At 33.3% G+C, this 17,950-nt stretch overlaps 2 protein-coding genes across 5 annotated transcripts; one reads left to right on the top strand and one right to left on the bottom strand.

Annotated features, from left to right (window-relative positions):
• Nucleotides 1-2,953: 2,953 nt before the first annotated feature.
• LOC107185990 (RILP-like protein homolog) lies at nucleotides 2,954-5,883 on the top strand. 4 transcript variants are annotated; one of them, XM_015573774.1, is made up of 7 exons: nucleotides 2,954-3,020; nucleotides 3,867-4,214; nucleotides 4,282-4,423; nucleotides 4,734-4,861; nucleotides 5,029-5,399; nucleotides 5,465-5,563; nucleotides 5,630-5,883. In XM_015573774.1, the coding sequence occupies exons 2-7, from the start codon at nucleotides 3,903-3,905 to the stop codon at nucleotides 5,751-5,753; spliced, it is 1,176 nt and encodes a 391-aa protein (XP_015429260.1). In that variant the 5' UTR covers nucleotides 2,954-3,020; nucleotides 3,867-3,902; the 3' UTR covers nucleotides 5,754-5,883. The 4 variants fall into 4 exon arrangements, with proteins under 4 accessions (XP_015429260.1, XP_015429263.1, XP_015429262.1 ...); XM_015573777.1 differs by having other exon boundaries at nucleotides 4,282-4,402; XM_015573776.1 differs by having other exon boundaries at nucleotides 4,300-4,423.
• A 3,071-nt stretch (nucleotides 5,884-8,954) lies between these two features.
• LOC107185985 (microprocessor complex subunit DGCR8) lies at nucleotides 8,955-13,916 on the bottom strand. The gene is made up of 7 exons (XM_015573769.1): nucleotides 13,841-13,916; nucleotides 12,086-12,520; nucleotides 11,450-11,533; nucleotides 10,943-11,327; nucleotides 10,597-10,874; nucleotides 9,888-10,324; nucleotides 8,955-9,288 (listed from the first exon to the last, which is right to left on the bottom strand). The coding sequence occupies exons 2-7, from the start codon at nucleotides 12,516-12,518 to the stop codon at nucleotides 8,956-8,958; spliced, it is 1,950 nt and encodes a 649-aa protein (XP_015429255.1). The 5' UTR covers nucleotides 12,519-12,520; nucleotides 13,841-13,916; the 3' UTR covers nucleotide 8,955.
• Between the last annotated feature and the right edge of the window lie 4,034 nt (nucleotides 13,917-17,950).

Genomic DNA, 17,950 nt, shown 5'->3' on the forward strand with positions numbered 1-17,950 from the left:
GGAGTTATTGTCCAATCGAGGTGTAAAAATAGTATACATACTGTTGCTGTAGATACGAAGACAAAAATAATTACGCTATTTTATTTTACAAACGTAGGTATGACAGATTAAATAATTGTTCTCTGAAATTGTAAATACCATTGTATTTCTGTCAATGTTGCCGACCATACGTAGAACTAAATTACGTTGACTCTGTGTTAATGGAAGTGCATAATACAACAAATTTTTTGTGATGTGTACTCTTTAAAGTGCTAACCGAAAAATGTCGGCCGAATCTTATTGCGAAGACTGACATTTAGAGCAATTTCCTATTTAATATACAGATATTGTTACGCGGTTTATTGATTTTTTATTAAATATGTCACAAATGAAATATTTTATTTACAGTTGTATTTTATTATACGTAACAATTGAAAATCATAAATAGTTGAAGGAACATAAATTAAAAAAGTGCCAAGTTAATACATTAATACTCTAAATATATTTAGCGTTTTGGAAATTGTTCCAAATGTTTTTCAGAACTAACGATCAAATAATTTTTATGACAACATAGTTCTATAAAAACAACGGGTAATATACATGGGCGTACAAAATTTTCATATTTTACACTTAAAAACGGTGCATAATACAAAAGCAATTACAAAGCTTGTTTTTATTATTTGTACTTAATTTATTACATGATAAAATTTGTGCAATTATTGATTAATATATGTATACAATTATGTTTTAAAGATTTAATAGCATAATATACCGTGCAGATATAAAGTTATACCTAAAATTATGAATTTGTAAATCTATCTGGTTGAAACTCAATGCATAAGCCTAAGTTGAAGAATCTTATTAACATAAAGTATATTTAATGATACTGATATTTTCTCAGTCAATTGTATTAATTACGCAATAATTTTTCATCGCGTATCATAAATAATATGAAGCATAATTAATTCTTACGGCATAAAAAGGAAGCATAACCACTACTGCATTGTAATAAACAAACTGAAAGTCAATACTTGCCAATATTGTTGCACAAATATGTAAAGCTTGCCTATATATGAAAAACATATCAAAGCTTAATTGTTAATGCATGAAATAATCCAGCTCAATTTTTTTTAATAAACACGGCATCAATATTAATGCGAGTGGAATTATTAATGCATTCTGATAATTAAATGGCAAATAATGGCAGTGAAATGTGTAAAGTGTACATCAAAAAATATTATGACTGTATATTATGTTTAGAACTTTGTAGAACAACATATTTTTTGATCACTTTAAACTTTATATTTAGTATAAAATACTTGCCGTAATGTGATATTAAACTAGGCCCTCGGTAAATTCTCCATATTCAAATATTTTAAATGTTTTTGTTCGAAAAATATAGAATTCATATTTTTTGATAATATTAAAAGTAATTATGTGTGATTGAATGCTATTATCAATTTTATTTAATTTAATAATCGCTTAAAATGTTTGATTATAATGCATGTTTAGATGATATTGTTTGTTTAAATTATATTAACAACGTTTTACAGTAATACTTCCTTCACATTTGTAAGAATTTTAATAATATTACCTTTTTTATGATTGTTGTGAGAATTATTTGTCACATAATTTGTTTTTTCTTCCATATAAACTTCTATCATTTCATGCTTTTCATCAAAGACATGCAGTATTTTCAAACAAATCTACATGCTTGGCGTTTTACTGAAAATAATATAATTTAACATTTATTTTTAATTTAACAATCGCTTTATTGTTATGTTTCAAATTATTGATAAAACAAAAGAAGAGTCTATTATGATTACTTCATATGAAAATTCAGAATTACACGTATATAACTTCTAACGATATAATTTAAAATATTTAAATGAAAATTTCGTCTTTTAAATCAATTTAATACACAAATCATTCTGTAATATAAACATATACAGTGTATTACAAATAATAATAGAACAAATTAATAAATGTTTGAAATTATTTCATAAGAAAATATATTTTGATGGAAGTTATATACATGCATTTCTATTTAATTTGGAAGTATACTAAATTTTATTGTAAAACAATTTACTATGATCAATTTGTTAAAAAATAATTATATAATTTACAAGTTTGTAATAATTACGAAGTAGATATTTGTCCTTCAAATATTGAGTTCTTCTTAATAAGGTAATTATTATAAGATATGGGTTACACTAAAATTAATGTACATACAAATTTTGAGAAACTATAATGTTATTCATTTGAATTGTACATTGTAAATATAATATAAAATAGAGCATATATTATTGTGTTATATTTAAGATGTTTTAATAAAAATCAATATACAAAAATTTAACCATAATAACTTATAAGTAAATTTGTACATTTTACTACTCCCAACAAATTTTACCTTATTTATTTAAAGGATCCTAGTACCCTATTAATATATTTTGTGTATTAAACGAATTTGCACAATTATCAATATTCTCATATGAATTTAAGATTAATATATCGATATTGTATCGATGTAATATTTACATTTTGTAAAATATAGGTAAAAAGATTCTTTGAAACAGATGACTTATTATTATTTATTACTAAATAGTTTTCCCGCAAATAATTAAACTCGATTTCATTTTATATTACATATGAATAATCGTTTCGAAATTTTTGCATTCGTTAATTTAACGTCATGGTGAAATGGATACAAAAAATTTTAAATGAACATTATCAATTTGCAGTTTTACGCAAAAAATTGGTTTCAACTATAAGTAAATATTCGCGATTTTCGTACAATTACGAAAAATTATAGATCCGTTCGATTGGAAAGATCCAATCGTTGCAATGCTTTGACCGCTTTGACTAGTATTCTGGGCATGCAGTTCGTAAAAGTCGCGGAACCAGAAAAAACAGGCTAGTCGTACTCAAGAATCACTAGATCGTCTGTTCTTGACATCTTTAATTTTTTTTTATAAATATTTCGATTTTATATCGGTCTACTTATTTCACATGGTGTACGCGATAAAATTAACTGTTTATATGTACGTGTATGTATAACAAATGTACATAATGTCTTCTAACTTCAATAATGTACAGTGCCGAGTAGAATTTGACATAAGCATTGCAAGTGCGATTAATCATCATGATCTGATAGTCTAAGCACTTAACGTCGTTAGTCAGTTTTCTATATTTACATTGTTAACAGTCCTGTACATCGAATATTATCTTGATAATTAATGCCACGCCTAAATTAACACAAAGCGTACTGCATTAAACAGACATTGAAACATTTAATATTAACTATGTTATTTCTACTCGAATATATTTAATATAGATATTATAACAATTATTTAAGTGCATACAGAATATTCGATTTTAAAGCTATTCATTAATTGCAACATTCTATATATAGTAAGATCAGTTCAATGTTACTAAATACACTTTGCTATATTCCATGTTGTTTTGTTATAGCTAGTCCTAATTTATTTTAAAGTGCTACAGGTACAATAAAACATCAGCTGTGAAATCAGAAAATATAAAAAGTATTTTCATACACTTACTTCTTTTCAATCACTTCATATATTATTAGACAACATTATCAAACTGCCTCTGACCTGATGGTTTTAATGTAGTAATTCTTCCAATAATGTACTTTTTTATTATTTTCAATGTCATCAGTATAAGAGAATTATATGTGCAAATGCTTTTTGTACCCATTGCATACCTTCATATTATTAGTACTAACATATTGCTCAACTTAAGGGATATAATTGAATAATCCCAGGTTTAATTTTAAATCAAACTTGAGATTATTCAATCAAACACCTTAAAAGCTATTTAATATTAACTAAATTGCTAAACTGTTGTATACTTTTCATTGTTAATAGGTTTACATGTATCATCCTCTGATATAAGAAGTATTCATGCCTTTTTGTTTGAAAAATCATACAATCAACAATATGGAGGAATATGCTGTATTATCGGACGTAACAGTCGTAGATGTTTACGATATTGCTGCGGAAATAGGGGCAGAATGCGAAAAACTAATAGATTCTTTTGGAGTACAATCCGTGACCAAGCTTATGCCAAAAGTGATACAAGCATTGGAAGTGTTAGAAAATCTGGCGACTAAAAATGAACGTGAGAATACAATAGTCCAAGAGCTACACGCAAAGATTTCACAGCTGGAAAATGATAAGATAGAAAAAGCTGAGGATAGACAGAGGTTTGAAAAGGTATTCTCCAAAAACAAGTTTTTTTTCAACTCTCTTGTCTGTTTAAAACCATTCAATGATTTTATAGGAACTAGAACAAATTGAGGAACATTGGAGGCAAGAATCCCGTGATCTAATAGGAATAGTTACAAGATTACAGGAAGAAAATAGGCGATTAGCAGAGGCACTTCAAGAGTCACGTAACGATAGTCAGTACAGCAGTAAACAAAGTACTAACAACCAACCTTCTATTTACTAACACTATGTTAAAAATATATTACGTAGGGTGAGGAATTTAAAATTCGTGTTACAAATAATGGAAGAAGGATTGTCTTGAAATATAGAAGAATCTTTGTTTCAAAGAACTTCATTCCATTTGTCCTCTAGTGTTTTGAAACAGACTGAACTAATTTTTTTTTAAAAACAACAATATTAACGTAAATTAAACTGACAATTTCAAATATCTCGCCTTGTATATATTTGTTTATGCATGTGTATATATATACATATGTAGTATTAATTATGAAAATATATTTTCAGCTTTTACCGCTAGTCAAGAAGTTGATGTGGCAGTCTTACAACATTTAAGATCAATGATAGACAAGCAAAGAGATCATATTCGAGCTAGGGATAAAGAGATGTTGCAGAAGAATTTGGAAATAGAAAATGTAAATTGGTACTTATGTTCGTATTGTAATTTGATATAAATAGTGGTAGAATATAATTAGTAGAATATGCTATTCTTAAATGTAGAACAAGTAGTTTTTCTTTAGTATTTGCTTATCCAATTAATTAACGTACACTTTATTCTAACGCGTTTTGGTTGTTTTTGCAGCTAACGGCGCAGGTCGAGAAGCTCGGAGTCGTTGGTTGGGAATTAAAACGTAAACAGCGTCAAGCGCAAATGCAAGCTCGCGGTTTGGTGGAAGAAAGAGCAGATTTCTTGGCTCAGTTACAAGACCAAAACCGTGAACTGATAAACCTACGAGCCCGTCTTGGATTAGCAAAGAAGGAAAACGAAGATTTAAGTAAATCGCAGGGGTGTCCAGACCTGACGAATAAGGCTGTGTACGATCTGGATGATCCCGATAGACCAAGGTTTACGACCGCTGAATTAAAAGAAATTTTACACGAACGAAACGAACTGAAAGCCAGGGTTTCAGACTTGGAAGATGAACTAGAACTATATCGACCGAAACCTGAAACGTACGTCATTTTTATATACAGTTTCATATAAAAATTATATTCATTAACCATATTTTCTGCCGCAGAATTGAAGAAGATAAAGACGCTCCAGTCCAAGGACCACTTCCTTACGAACCAGATGATGCACCCTGGAAGAAAACATCTGAATCTGGAATTCGTAAATTGTAAGTATTTACAAACACCATAATTTCAATTGCAAGGAACACTTTGTAATAAAATTTAATTTCCAGTTTCCGGAAAATATTCTCAGAGCCTAGCAGTAGCTTTTTAGTTGGTAGCAGTCCACGCAGAAGTCTTTCTAGTCTGTCAAAGATGGCCCTCTCTGGAACTAGTACGCGTGATGAGTCTGTATAATGTTTTCTTTACAAGCGACTCAGTGACTTTAAACATTTTATACAAATTGATTGAACATACGGTTCTTGGATTGACATACAGTATTTTATTTCTCGACAGATCACGTATTTGAAGGGTTTCTTTTAAACGTTCGTAGCACTTTTTAAAAGTAGATAGCATTAGCTATCGTAATTAAATGATTGACTGATACGAATGGAGGCATTTATATGGAAGCTAAGCATTCAAATACATGACATGCATGCGTCGACAGTGATCAGAAACGAATATTATCTTTATATACATACATACCTTACGTTAAAGAATGAATTGGCATGCCAACAAAGCTATAAACGTTGATACTAACGCAAAAGTTAGGATCTCTTATATCTCGGTCGCTATATACCAAATATAAGCCATAAAATACAGAATAAAATTAGATGAGGCATTTGCAGCATTTTTAGTTTTGGAACTCAGTGATATTTTTGTTAGATAATATATAACACGAAATAGGTGATTGTAGATAAAATCGAAGAAATTGAAGTTTAACTCGTTAATATTTGAAATTGTGCAATTTCTTCTTTGCATTTATCATATACTAATTAGAAGAATATTGAAGTTGTAAAATGTATTAACGACAGTATATGGAATACAGGAATACATTTAGTACTACGAATTAATTAGTGTTATGGTAGAGTACGTAAGCAACGATGATTATGCAAATATAAAACTCTAACTATTAATTTACAAAAATTTAAATCGAGAAAGAATTTATTTATCCTATTAAAGGTTCTAGTATGTTCCAATTTTAGATGATCTGGCTTATTTAGTCAAATCAGTAAATTATGGCTGAACATAATTTGAAGTATTGAAAGAATTGCATTTCAATTCAGATACATTTACTTTAAATGTATTTTATATTAAAATTAGTATTCAAATGCGTTGATTTTTTCTATAATTTATAATGAGAAAACGAACGTAGTCATCGTATTCGTATGCAGTTTGTAAATAATTGAAAATCTCGAATTTAAATACAATAACATGCATTTAAAAAAAATACCAATATATACCAATACAACAAATTATAATAGTAGAATTATTAATGTGAGAAATATCTAATCGCTTTGAACAATATGCACGCATGACATATAAAACACACTATTATAGTAATTTGTTTAATTACTTCATAAATTCAAATCAGGAAAGGAATCAAAGTAGTTTTTCCATCAGCATTAGTTTTTTACCTAACTGAAAAATAACACAGATTTATGAACATTACTTAGACATATTATACGTGTAACTAAAGGATCAATGTATTAATGTACAATGATGCAATTATTAATTTAACATTGAAACTCATATGATATAGAGTTTATAAAATTTTGTAAAAGCTTTACACTTTTTGAATGTCGTATCATTCAACACACGGGAAAAGAAAAATTATTTTTCAAATAGTGAACACAAGTATAGTTGATTAACAGATTCAAATTTTATAGGGTATGTAAGGTAATATTAAAATGTTAATATTCTAAAAGATCATATTGTAACTTAAGTTACATGTACACTGAAAACATATCTGTAACTTAAGTTATATTTAAAAAATGAATAATACATGTTTATTTTACAATGAAGTTATTTTTTCCAACTATAATCTGTTGAAATCATCATAATTCTGATCCTATTAAAATGTGCCTATTAAATAAACATGTTCGTCTTCGATATACTGCGTTAAAGGATTCCCGAACGAAAATTCATACCAAAATATTTATCAAATATACCTGAAGAATACAATCCGTTGTGTTTTTCATGAAAATTAAACATGTTTGAAGTACTGAAAAAACCATTAGGTTAGAATTTTGCGGAGCAAATAATTTCATAGTTGTACTAATCATTAGAAACAAAAAGAGAATCAAACCAAATAAAAATTCAGTATCTCATTCATAATAAAGAAGTATTGACAAATTAGAGTATTATATTAGTCATACTATTGACCATCATTTATAGTGTAACAAAATAGTTAAATAATAATTGCTGATAATACATACATATACTTAATTGTGTAGGTATATAGACATTTATATATGTATTATACTACATAGTAATTAAATAAAAAACAATTTCATTTACACACAACTAATATGTATAACATGTAACACCAAACACAAATGGTATATCTGCAATTTAAAGTATAGAAATAATGATCGTTAATGTTTGTATTTTCTATACAAATAAGATAATAGTCAAAATAAAAAGAACCGTTTAAATCATTGTAGAAATACATATATACAATGTAATAATTGTGACGATACAATGATCAACAGAGTAAAAACAGCATGTAAGTAGAAATCACTAATTATTGCGTTATTCATTTTGCTTTACTATTATTAAGTATTATTGATTACGGTAATATTACGTAAAGTATAGGTTTAAAATGAAAATAATGTAGAAACAAATTATGTGAAAGTGCCAAAGAAAATGATAGGTACAATTAATAAAATATTGTACATATCCGTGGAAGTAATTAAATGTTTTATTTGTAATCTGACAATTTATTTATATTATCGATTCTCTTAGGGATTTTGTTAGAGTAGTTGTAATACTTTTGGATATATCATCACTGTTATTAATACAAAAATTTTGATGCCTTAATACATATGGAACTGAAATATACTTTATTGTAATCAGTTCTTTAAAAATAAATGATCATGTTCTTCGAGTTGCTGTCCTTTCAATAATCACATCTATAAAACATCTTCTATACATATTTTAAAACTGAAATATAATATTAGCCTCCTCATGTACAGGTAATTCTAATTAAAAAAAGGTGCGAGATATGCCGTGCATATTTAAAATGGTGTAACAAGAACACAGTAAATGAGGTAGTACCTATTCTGTAATGTATTTCGATTCTTGATATTCAATCAGCTTTATACTTCATTTATTCTCAACCAGTATTCTCGTACACCATCCTTAAGCCTATTACATACAGTTTGTAAGGTGTGTAAAAAATAAAAACGGTAAAAGGGGGGTACACACGAATAACAACATAATGATCAGCACCATTCTGACAGAACCACGTTCCTTCACATTGTAAAATTAGATATACAAAATACTTTGTGCTCACATACAAGACAAGAAATGAGAAAACAAATTCAAAGTATTTTCGTCTTGTCAAAACTTACAAAATAAATTAAGACTCAGAAGATTCACACAGTTGACTAGGATGCTATAAATCTACATTGTTCAAGTTGGCTGCAGATCCCGTCGGCAAATCTGGCGGTACAAACTTACCAATGGGTTGTACAGCCTGTCTTTGCTCAGCTAATTTGCGCATTTCTTGCCTAAGTTTACTCAAAATAGCGTGATTCGGTTGATTCACGGCGGCTTTACCTTGTAACAATGTAATTTCTTGTTCCAGTTGTTTCTTTTCTTTAAAAGACTTTACACTACGAGATCCATACAGCCTTAGTAAAGAACCCCAAGACTGGATATGAGGATGCATAAGCTGTAGAATAGCTTGCGCTGCACGTTGCTTACCGTCTTTCTTGTTACGACATACCTGAAATAATAACTTTTCAAAATTTGTATCGTAATATTTTTTATTAGATCACCTAGATCTAAATTACAATGTGTATTGAAATCCTAGTAAGAATGAAGATGCAAGATTTACTTTCATTCAACACCCTTTCTTTCACTGTCTTACATATTGCTGGAATTTGAATTGTTTTTCACGAACGACATTGTCTAGCAAAGAACATCAACATTCAAACATATCAGATACGTATTTTTTTTATCCACTAATCATGTTTAGGAGGTCAAATAGATTGTAAAATTTTCTGAGTCAACCAACTTAGTAACAGATGGCCAATTGAAACGAGATTTGGTAGTACTTCAAAATCGATATATGGACATTTCAATGTACTATTGTAATTATATAACGTGTAAATTAATTTTCAGTCGACTCACAACTGCAGTCTACTATTTTTTTAAGATAGCCTTATGGAAAAAGTGTTACGGAAATCCGCACTTTATTTCCGGTCAATCTAATTGCTTGAATATAAAGTGTGGTAACTACCTATTACTTATAGTCTCTGATATAGAGAGAATCACAAATTGGCGATATTGGTTGTACTTATTTCTAATTAATACATTACTTACAACGGTGGCCTCGTGTTTTCCAACACGCATTGTGAATTCGTTGCGCTGATGTTTTAAAGTGTTTACAGAATAATTAATGTGCATGTCCCCCAGTCCATAATTTCGTTGAAGACATGTAATTAAAATGGCATGCGGCGATGGCTCAGTTGTCTTGGCACAAAACTCTGCAACTCGCGGATCGGTTATCGAGATTTCATCGAAGAACGACAGGTCCGCGTCAGAATTTGTTCTGGACGCCTTGATCATCCGACTATTGTTACCGAAAGCTGTATCACCACCGTTATCGCCCGAAATCTTATCCCTCATTTGGGGGATTAAGATTTCAAGGGTTTTACGAGCAGCATTAGCCTTCGCTTGCTTTTTACTGCTACCGAAACCACTTCCGTACTCCATATCATTGATGCAAACAACGGCAGAGTACGGTGTCGCGGCGTTTTCTGAAAATCAATTCTTTGGTTTTGTAAATGTTCACCCGACGACGATACAGAATTTTACTACTGCTAAGGCTTCTCGGTGTAAGCTCCGTCCCTTTAGGAAAGACATAGAAACACTAATCTGTAGGCTTACCCGCGAATGAAAAGAACACGACTTACGTTTGAACGCCTTATCAGTAATAAACTGTACGATGCTGAATTGTAAAAGCCTCGAACCTCTGTTACAAATGTGAATTCAATTCTTTATACGAGACTTATTCTTTTCTTGAACATACCTAATTCTTTAAATTTATAAGTCGGCTGTTTTTTGAGAGCGTGTTGCACATATTCATGAAGTATGCAAACATAACTTTTCCCCGAAGGGTTCATTATCCAATGTTTCGGCGGCCTTTGTCCGCCACTGTCGTCTCCTGTAGCACCGCTATTGCTTCCTGTCAAACCGGAGCTACTAACTGGAAACGTTATCAGTTTCGTTCCGTCAGGTAAAGTTGGTCGTTCCAGTTGCTTACGATGTTTTTTATTTTTTGTGAACTTTCTTCTTGCCGACCATGACCTAAACGTTCAACAATAATGGTAGCCAGTCTGATATGATTACAAGAGAATTACAGGAAGTGTACTTACTGAAATCTCATTACTTTAATAGCTTTGAAACGAAACAGCGAGTGACAATAATTTCTCAACTGTTGACTGTCTAAAGAATGAGCTGCCCGGTTTTCTTGAATTGTTTCGATTTTTGCGCTGGGAAGACTACATACTTCTGCATTCGGATCGCGATCCTTCTCTTTTTTTCTTTCTTCTTCTTCCTCTTGAAGAGCTCGTTTATATTGAAGGCAAGGTATAGCACTCACAGGTACTTCGTGCTTTCTGACACTACCAGGTCCAAGGAAATATGGCTTTGCAAGGGTACAAACCCTACTTTGTTTGTGAAGATACAAAGGCATCCCACTGTTATGCGTCACTTGTACCCAACCCTCGGGAAGTACATCAAAATGATTGTGGCCGATTTCTGTAAAACGCATTGTACTATAAAAATGTAATATTTCATTTCTCCGTTATTTCGATACTGTAATTACGATCTTATTCATTTTTGTTATATATGAAGATATTTAAAAACATATAAATACCTACCATCCAAGACAAGCTTCTCTTTTTCTTCATACGGCACACTATCCCTCCTGTCTTTTCTCTTGCCTTTAAATTCCTCTGGTAAACCTAACAGTAGCATATAATACTCAACTAAAACATGTTTTCTGCTGCTGTACAATTTATGTAAGAAGTAAAAAAAAACAGAAGAACAAATCATCTGTTCTTTTTCTAAGTAATTTAACTCTTCCACCCAAATATTCCATACTTCCATGTATTGTACTTTCAGTATGTCTTTAAGAACTTTTATCCCATAAGTTTTTAATATGAACATGTATAAAATATACAGGGTGTTCTATTACGGGTCTCAGCAATTAAAGCACGGATTCTACATGCCAAACTAGAATAAAAATAAAAAATAACTAAATTCCGTTAAAGGCTACGTTTTCGAGTTAATAATTATCGAAAATACGGATGGAAAACATGATGATCATCGATCGTCGTACTTATCAAACGTTTTTTCGACAATTAATTACTCGGAAACAAAACCTTTAACGCAATTTTGTTATTCTTGATTATCATCTTACTTTAGTATGTAGAATCACTTCGTAAAGTTTCCGACACAAGTAGCCAAACACCCTGTATTTGGATGATTGACATCATTCCACTATTAAAGATTACCTTCTTCTAACATAGCTTCGATTTCTTCGTCGGGTACATCGGAGTCCATACTTTCATTTGTATCAGAGTCCATATCTGAACAGTTCTGATCTGTATGACGTTCTAAATCGTCTAAAACATCAAACTGTCTCAAATCGTCCGTAGCTGCAATGCTGTCTGTATTGGACTCCATAATATAATCTTCCATGGTGGAACTATTATATGCATTTGTGTCATCGACGGACGCAGTTTCCTCTTCCATTATTTGGCTGCATTGACTCGTGTCGGACATTCTATTATGAATATCAATGTTTGCTTCCGACATATCCTTAACTTCCAATACACTTTCATCCGTTAAAATAACATCTTGATGGTTCTCCAAATCCATCTCGCTCTGCGAATTCATACACAATGCAGGCGTTCCTTCAAGGACTTCTTCCTTCTCCGTGTCCATTACTGTACAACAAGGTATCTGCTAAAATACTATACGGTCTAACAACCAGTGATGTGTAAGCTGAATATTACAACAGATGTCTAACTTGTTATATTTGATAAAGTATGTTTTTATCTACAGTTGACAAATGTTTAAATATTGCTCAGGAAACAGATATATAATGTTAAGCTTAAACTCCATACATAACGACCCATGGATTAAATAATATTATGCGCGTTGTATGGCCACACCACTTTCACCAATGAGGCCAAAGTCCAATCGATTTGAAACCACTTTGAAAATGGCAACGAAAATTGGACATTTGCATTAGTGTTAGCAGTTTGGGGCCTATTATATATCCATGAGTACATATCGCATAACTGATACATTGTATTGTCTGAATATTGCGAAGGTTAGCCGACACAATTCCCTGTTTTATTTAGATGGTCAGCTAGACAGGAACAACATTGAGAAATTGAACCTGTGACTAGCTCAAGTTACACTTTGACAATTAAAAATATCTTGTTAAAACAATGTCCATAGTATATCTGATGAAAAGACAACACAAATTGTATGTAATTTCAATACATATTAATCATATATTAATTAAATTAAATGCTTAGAAAGTACATAAGAATGATATACTATAAAAGCTTTGAAATTAATCACATTGAATGTCTAAAATACAATAAAATTTCAGTTACCTAAGGTTTGATTACTTAACCCTCCAGTGCACGTGTTAGGTCCATGGGACCCATGAGGATATTGTTTTTCCATTTGAATACTCTTCACCCGAACACTGAAGGGTTAAAATATATATCATTGAGAAAATTATTATTAGAAATAAAAACTCTGGTTACGCTTAATAATATTTTATGTTACTCTTAAATCAATAATATTCCTCTAAGAAGACTTAAGTTTCTATTTATCTCCTGTCTCTGCAAGTTAGTCTATAAAAATATAAATTTGCATGAAGATTCACAGCTTAACTATAAGAAAATCTTTCATAACTTTTGTGTTAAGATAAAATAATTTACTAACACCCGTCAATTGCTTAACACATTCGAAACTGACGCGTTAGTACAAGACTATGGCTAAATTAAACGAATTAAATATTTCATGACTCATACGTTGGGTCATCGGTCTGGAATTTGTTAACTAAATTTGTCATGTACTATGTTAGCAAAAATTATTATATTAAATTATTTTTAGGAAATTATTACATCAAATGTATAAGTAAAATAAAAAATATGATTACGATTATAAAGTAACGATTTTTACATTTGTGATATAAATTTTATAACTAATACATATCGATATTAGCATTAATTTCATAACAGTACCTTTATTTATGTATATCACAATAATGTAATTTCAGTAAATTTGAAAGATTAGGTAGTTTTCCAACAATAAAATTTGCAAATAGGTTAGGTGCCATCTATATATGAATATTTTTCAGACTATTCATATTACGTTTTGTATTCGATTATAGACACATTGTTTACGTTAGTCCTATTAAGAATGTATAATTACAGGCACTATTTCATAATTCTAAATCATAAAATTGTATATTTCTTTAAACATCAACTGCACCTCACACGACACACGATCAGCCACATGCGTTTTCTATGGTTTTCTACAAATCAGCCAAAGAGGGTACAGGGGTCAGATTTTCCCACCTTCTACCCTCCAAACTAATTTTAAGGTTTTGGTTTAGTTCCCATAACAGATAAAATCGTCATAGATGGCGCTAGTGCTGTGATGATCACGGTACCAACAAATTGCTCCTGATGTGTTTTATAATATTCAATGGTCAGATATCTTAATAACAATGAAATAATTTTGCATACATGTTACGTACTATGACGTCATACATGACATTTCTTTGGTTCCCCGGCTTTTGCTAGGGGAAAAAATGGCATAAGGGAAGGTCATAGAACCTCCGCAGGAGGCGCCATAGACCCCGTGTGGTGAGAGAGTGGGGTCATAGAACCCCTGGTGGAGGCGCCAGAGACCCCGTGTAGTGAGATCGTGGGGCCACAGAACCCCCACAGATGGCGCCAGAGACCCTGTGTGGTGAGAGTGTGGGGTCATAGAACCCCTGGCGGAGGCGCCAGGGACCCAGTGTGGTGAGATCGTGGGGTCACAAAACCCCCCACAGATGGCGCCAGAGACCCCCGTGAGGTGAGAGAGTGGGGTCATAGCACCCCCGCAGGAGGCGCCAGAGACCCCGTGTGGTGAGATGTACTCTCACGAGCAAAGTTATTGAGATATCTGACTATTGATTATTATAAAACAGATCAGGAGCAATTTTTTAATATTTGTGTAAAAAGGTCATTTACTTATAATCTAAAGGTCATTAATCTATATTGTTCAAACTTCGAATCTAGTGTTTGGCAAAGAAAGAAGTTGTTCGTTTAACGTTGTAAATGTAAGAAGATCTTGCAAAATAATAACAATTTGTCAAATTTTAAATCGAAGAAAATTAAGAAATTATAATTCGTTTAGATGATTTTGGATTTACAGCTGAACATCGTTACAATATGTATACATACAATATATTTTTTCGTTTGCAAAGACATTATTCTTCCTTCTCTACAGTATGACTCCATTACACAACAGACATTAAACACTTTTGCGTGTTTAATTTATGGTCCAGGATATTTGTAGCACATGTCAAGAAGTGAAATATCGTAATTTAAAATTTAACTTTTCCAATATGATAAAATTTATAATAGAAGGAAAACGTGAGCATTCGCATATGAATATTTGGGTCCGATCACAATATAAATCAATGCAACAATGAGCACGTGATCAATTTTTCTATGTGTTCTTTTTGATACGCTTGATAAACTTCTTTAATCAGTTCAATCATCCCTTAATTCATCTGCATAATTACCGGAATATTTGTCACCGCGGTACATGGAACTTCATGATTATTGTTTCAAGTAATAAATACTAAGAATTTTGTTTTTTTTTTTTAACCAGAATGCTTTCGCAAATGTAAGCTCGTGGGTTCGAATCTCTTTCTAGAATCTGTATTTGAATACTATCCGCGTTTATTCCCGGGGCACCCTCTATATCCGATCGTACGCATAATCAGCGCCTTAAAAGCGACGAACAACCGGCCGGATAATGTATTACGTACACATGGCATCGAACGAAATGGAAAGTCGGAATGAGACCCCGCGCGAGATCACGATCTTAGTTCGATTGTGAAATAAGAGCTGCCCACGAGCGTGGTTCCGAGCAACAAACGAAAGTAACATCGGACCCGATCTTTTATTTGCAACCGAGCCAGACCTGGCTTTAAATTATTCGACATGTGCAAGCCAAACGAGTACCACACATTTCGAACGGTGAATCATTTCGAACTCATGTTCTATTCTTATTATTAGAGTAGCGTGTAACATCTGTAAAGAGAATTTCTTTCTACAATTAGAATTTCACGCTATAAAATTGAATTCAGCGCATTCTCATTGCCAAAAGTTAAAAAAAAGAAAACATTCGTAATGTGCAAAAATATTTTTCTAAGAGTAAAAATAATATTCCAACTATTATTTGTGTACCTTACAATCTAGATTTCCTATACGATAAGACGTACCATGAGCAAGTACGTTAAATTTCATGCACTTCTGTCTAAGATTGTACCACCCTCCGACACATCCTTTTAATAAATTACCGGGCGTAAATCATCTTCGACAAAAACTCCGCATCCGAAACGGGCAGTAAGATATAAAAATCGTCTCTGGGAACGGAATAGCGAAGCAACGAAGGAATTCCATCTGTATCCGTGCGCCGTGGGCAGACACCACCGGTGGTATCCGTGGATCTTAAAGGAGGCATCACGCCGCGGTCGGTTCCACGACGCGCCGGTCGTCCTTCGGTCGTGTGATTTAACGCGGTCCACGTGATTATTTATTAACCGGCATTAATTACCTTTATTAATCGGCGGCCACGGCGGAAAGTGTCTTTTCCATCGTAAATACCGTGTGCGGCGGGGGTATGACCGCGTGAGAGCAGAGAAATTTGCGGAATACCAGGGGTACACCACGCATGCGCGCGCGCGTGTACATATACACGGTCGGTTTCGCCGTCGACTTGGTAGCCGGCTTCGCCGCGGAAGATTAAGGGCTTATTACGACCGTGACAGAGAATTAATGATACGGTCGGCAGCGCGCGTTTATCGCGGCAACGATCTGAATAAATTCGTTTTTGCCCTCCTGTTCAAGAAAAAAGAAAAAAAAAGACAGAAAACACACAAAAGGCGCGGGGGCGTTTCTACAGAGCGTTTATCGGAACTAATTCGAGCACACCCACCTGTTCTAATTGCGTCGTTAAGGGAGGGGGAGGGGATGAATATCCGGTCTCCTTGGTCTCTAACGAGCCCGGTGATTGGGATTATTGAATACACCGCCCCCGGCCGAGATATCCTTATCGGCCGTCGAGGCGCAGCGGTTCGAGTGATTTCCCCGTGCGTGCCCGTGATTTACGCCGTATTTGCGTTCGCGCGCGTTCTCTTTCATTTCGGCCCCCGGGCAGCGTTACCTTGCCCCCCCCCCTTTCCCTTCCCCGTGCCCCGCCTTGTTCCGCCTGCTTCGCCTAGGTTAAGGCTTCGTTTACACGGCCGATTTCCTGTCCCAGTCAAGGTGTACACCCTCGAATGATGTACGTCGGGTACGTGACTCGAAAGTGAATTTTACGCCCTTCCTGTCTCCTCCAGCGGTTGGTGGTTGGGCGTGGTGCGTATTTACGAACGTTGAACGGCGCACGTCACTAGAAGAAGGTCACGAAAGGGTTTCTGGGACTGGACGAATTGTGCACCACCTACGCCTCGATTCATGCGGATCAAAGGTTTGTCTTAATTTTGTTTTTTATATTTCACGTTAACTTTCGTTGCTGTATTTAGATCTGATATTCGCCATGCGATACCTAGCGGGGAAAAGCGTAAGCTGTGAACGCCACCGCAGTACGCATGGCAATTATAGTTAATAGGATTGTCACCTGTCCAATCGCACATGCTCTGTATTGAAGTTAACATATTTATTGATATAATCGATACAAAACTGATATTGCCCCCCTTAAAGGAAACTAAACCGGTGGCTTGTCGACGCCATATTGATGAGGTACCTATAGGCTTCGCCCTCTATGTCAGGTCCCAGTTGATATAAACGTGTACTCGATAGGTGGGGGTAACGACACTGAATATAAGACGTGCGCCTAACATGGGACCCCGTAGTGATTTCCACAAAGAAGGAAATCGATACCGATCGGAATGATCTTGATAAGCCGATAATCCCTGTAACCGGTTGATTTTTCACTAAGACTAAATGCGACTAAGACGACCCTTGGAAACTTGGCCAGCCCATCGACCGGTGCCAATTATACCTACCAATTACCGTGGACGAATCGATCCGCGTATCGCGCCCAACCGAAACACGAAACTGCTCATT

This window comes from Dufourea novaeangliae, unplaced genomic scaffold, assembly GCF_001272555.1.
Source record: "Dufourea novaeangliae isolate 0120121106 unplaced genomic scaffold, ASM127255v1 scaffold54, whole genome shotgun sequence".
Classification (NCBI taxonomy): domain Eukaryota; kingdom Metazoa; phylum Arthropoda; class Insecta; order Hymenoptera; family Halictidae; genus Dufourea; species Dufourea novaeangliae.

Excerpts from the sequence above, each read along its gene's own strand:
- LOC107185990 (XM_015573774.1), top strand. The coding sequence starts at position 3,903 with ATGCCTTTTTGTTTGAAAAATCATACAATCAACAATATGGAGGAATAT. Across the intron at positions 4,215-4,281 it reads ATAGACAGAGGTTTGAAAAG|GAACTAGAACAAATTGAGGA; the intron begins GTATTCTCCAAA and ends ATGATTTTATAG. Across the intron at positions 5,564-5,629 it reads GAATCTGGAATTCGTAAATT|TTTCCGGAAAATATTCTCAG; the intron begins GTAAGTATTTAC and ends TTTAATTTCCAG.
- LOC107185985 (XM_015573769.1), bottom strand. The coding sequence starts at position 12,518 with ATGGACACGGAGAAGGAAGAAGTCCTTGAAGGAACGCCTGCATTGTGT. Across the intron at positions 11,328-11,449 it reads AGAGAAGCTTGTCTTGGATG|AAATCGGCCACAATCATTTT; the intron begins GTAGGTATTTAT and ends TGCGTTTTACAG. Across the intron at positions 10,325-10,596 it reads TTATAAATTTAAAGAATTAG|AAAACGCCGCGACACCGTAC; the intron begins GTATGTTCAAGA and ends ATTGATTTTCAG.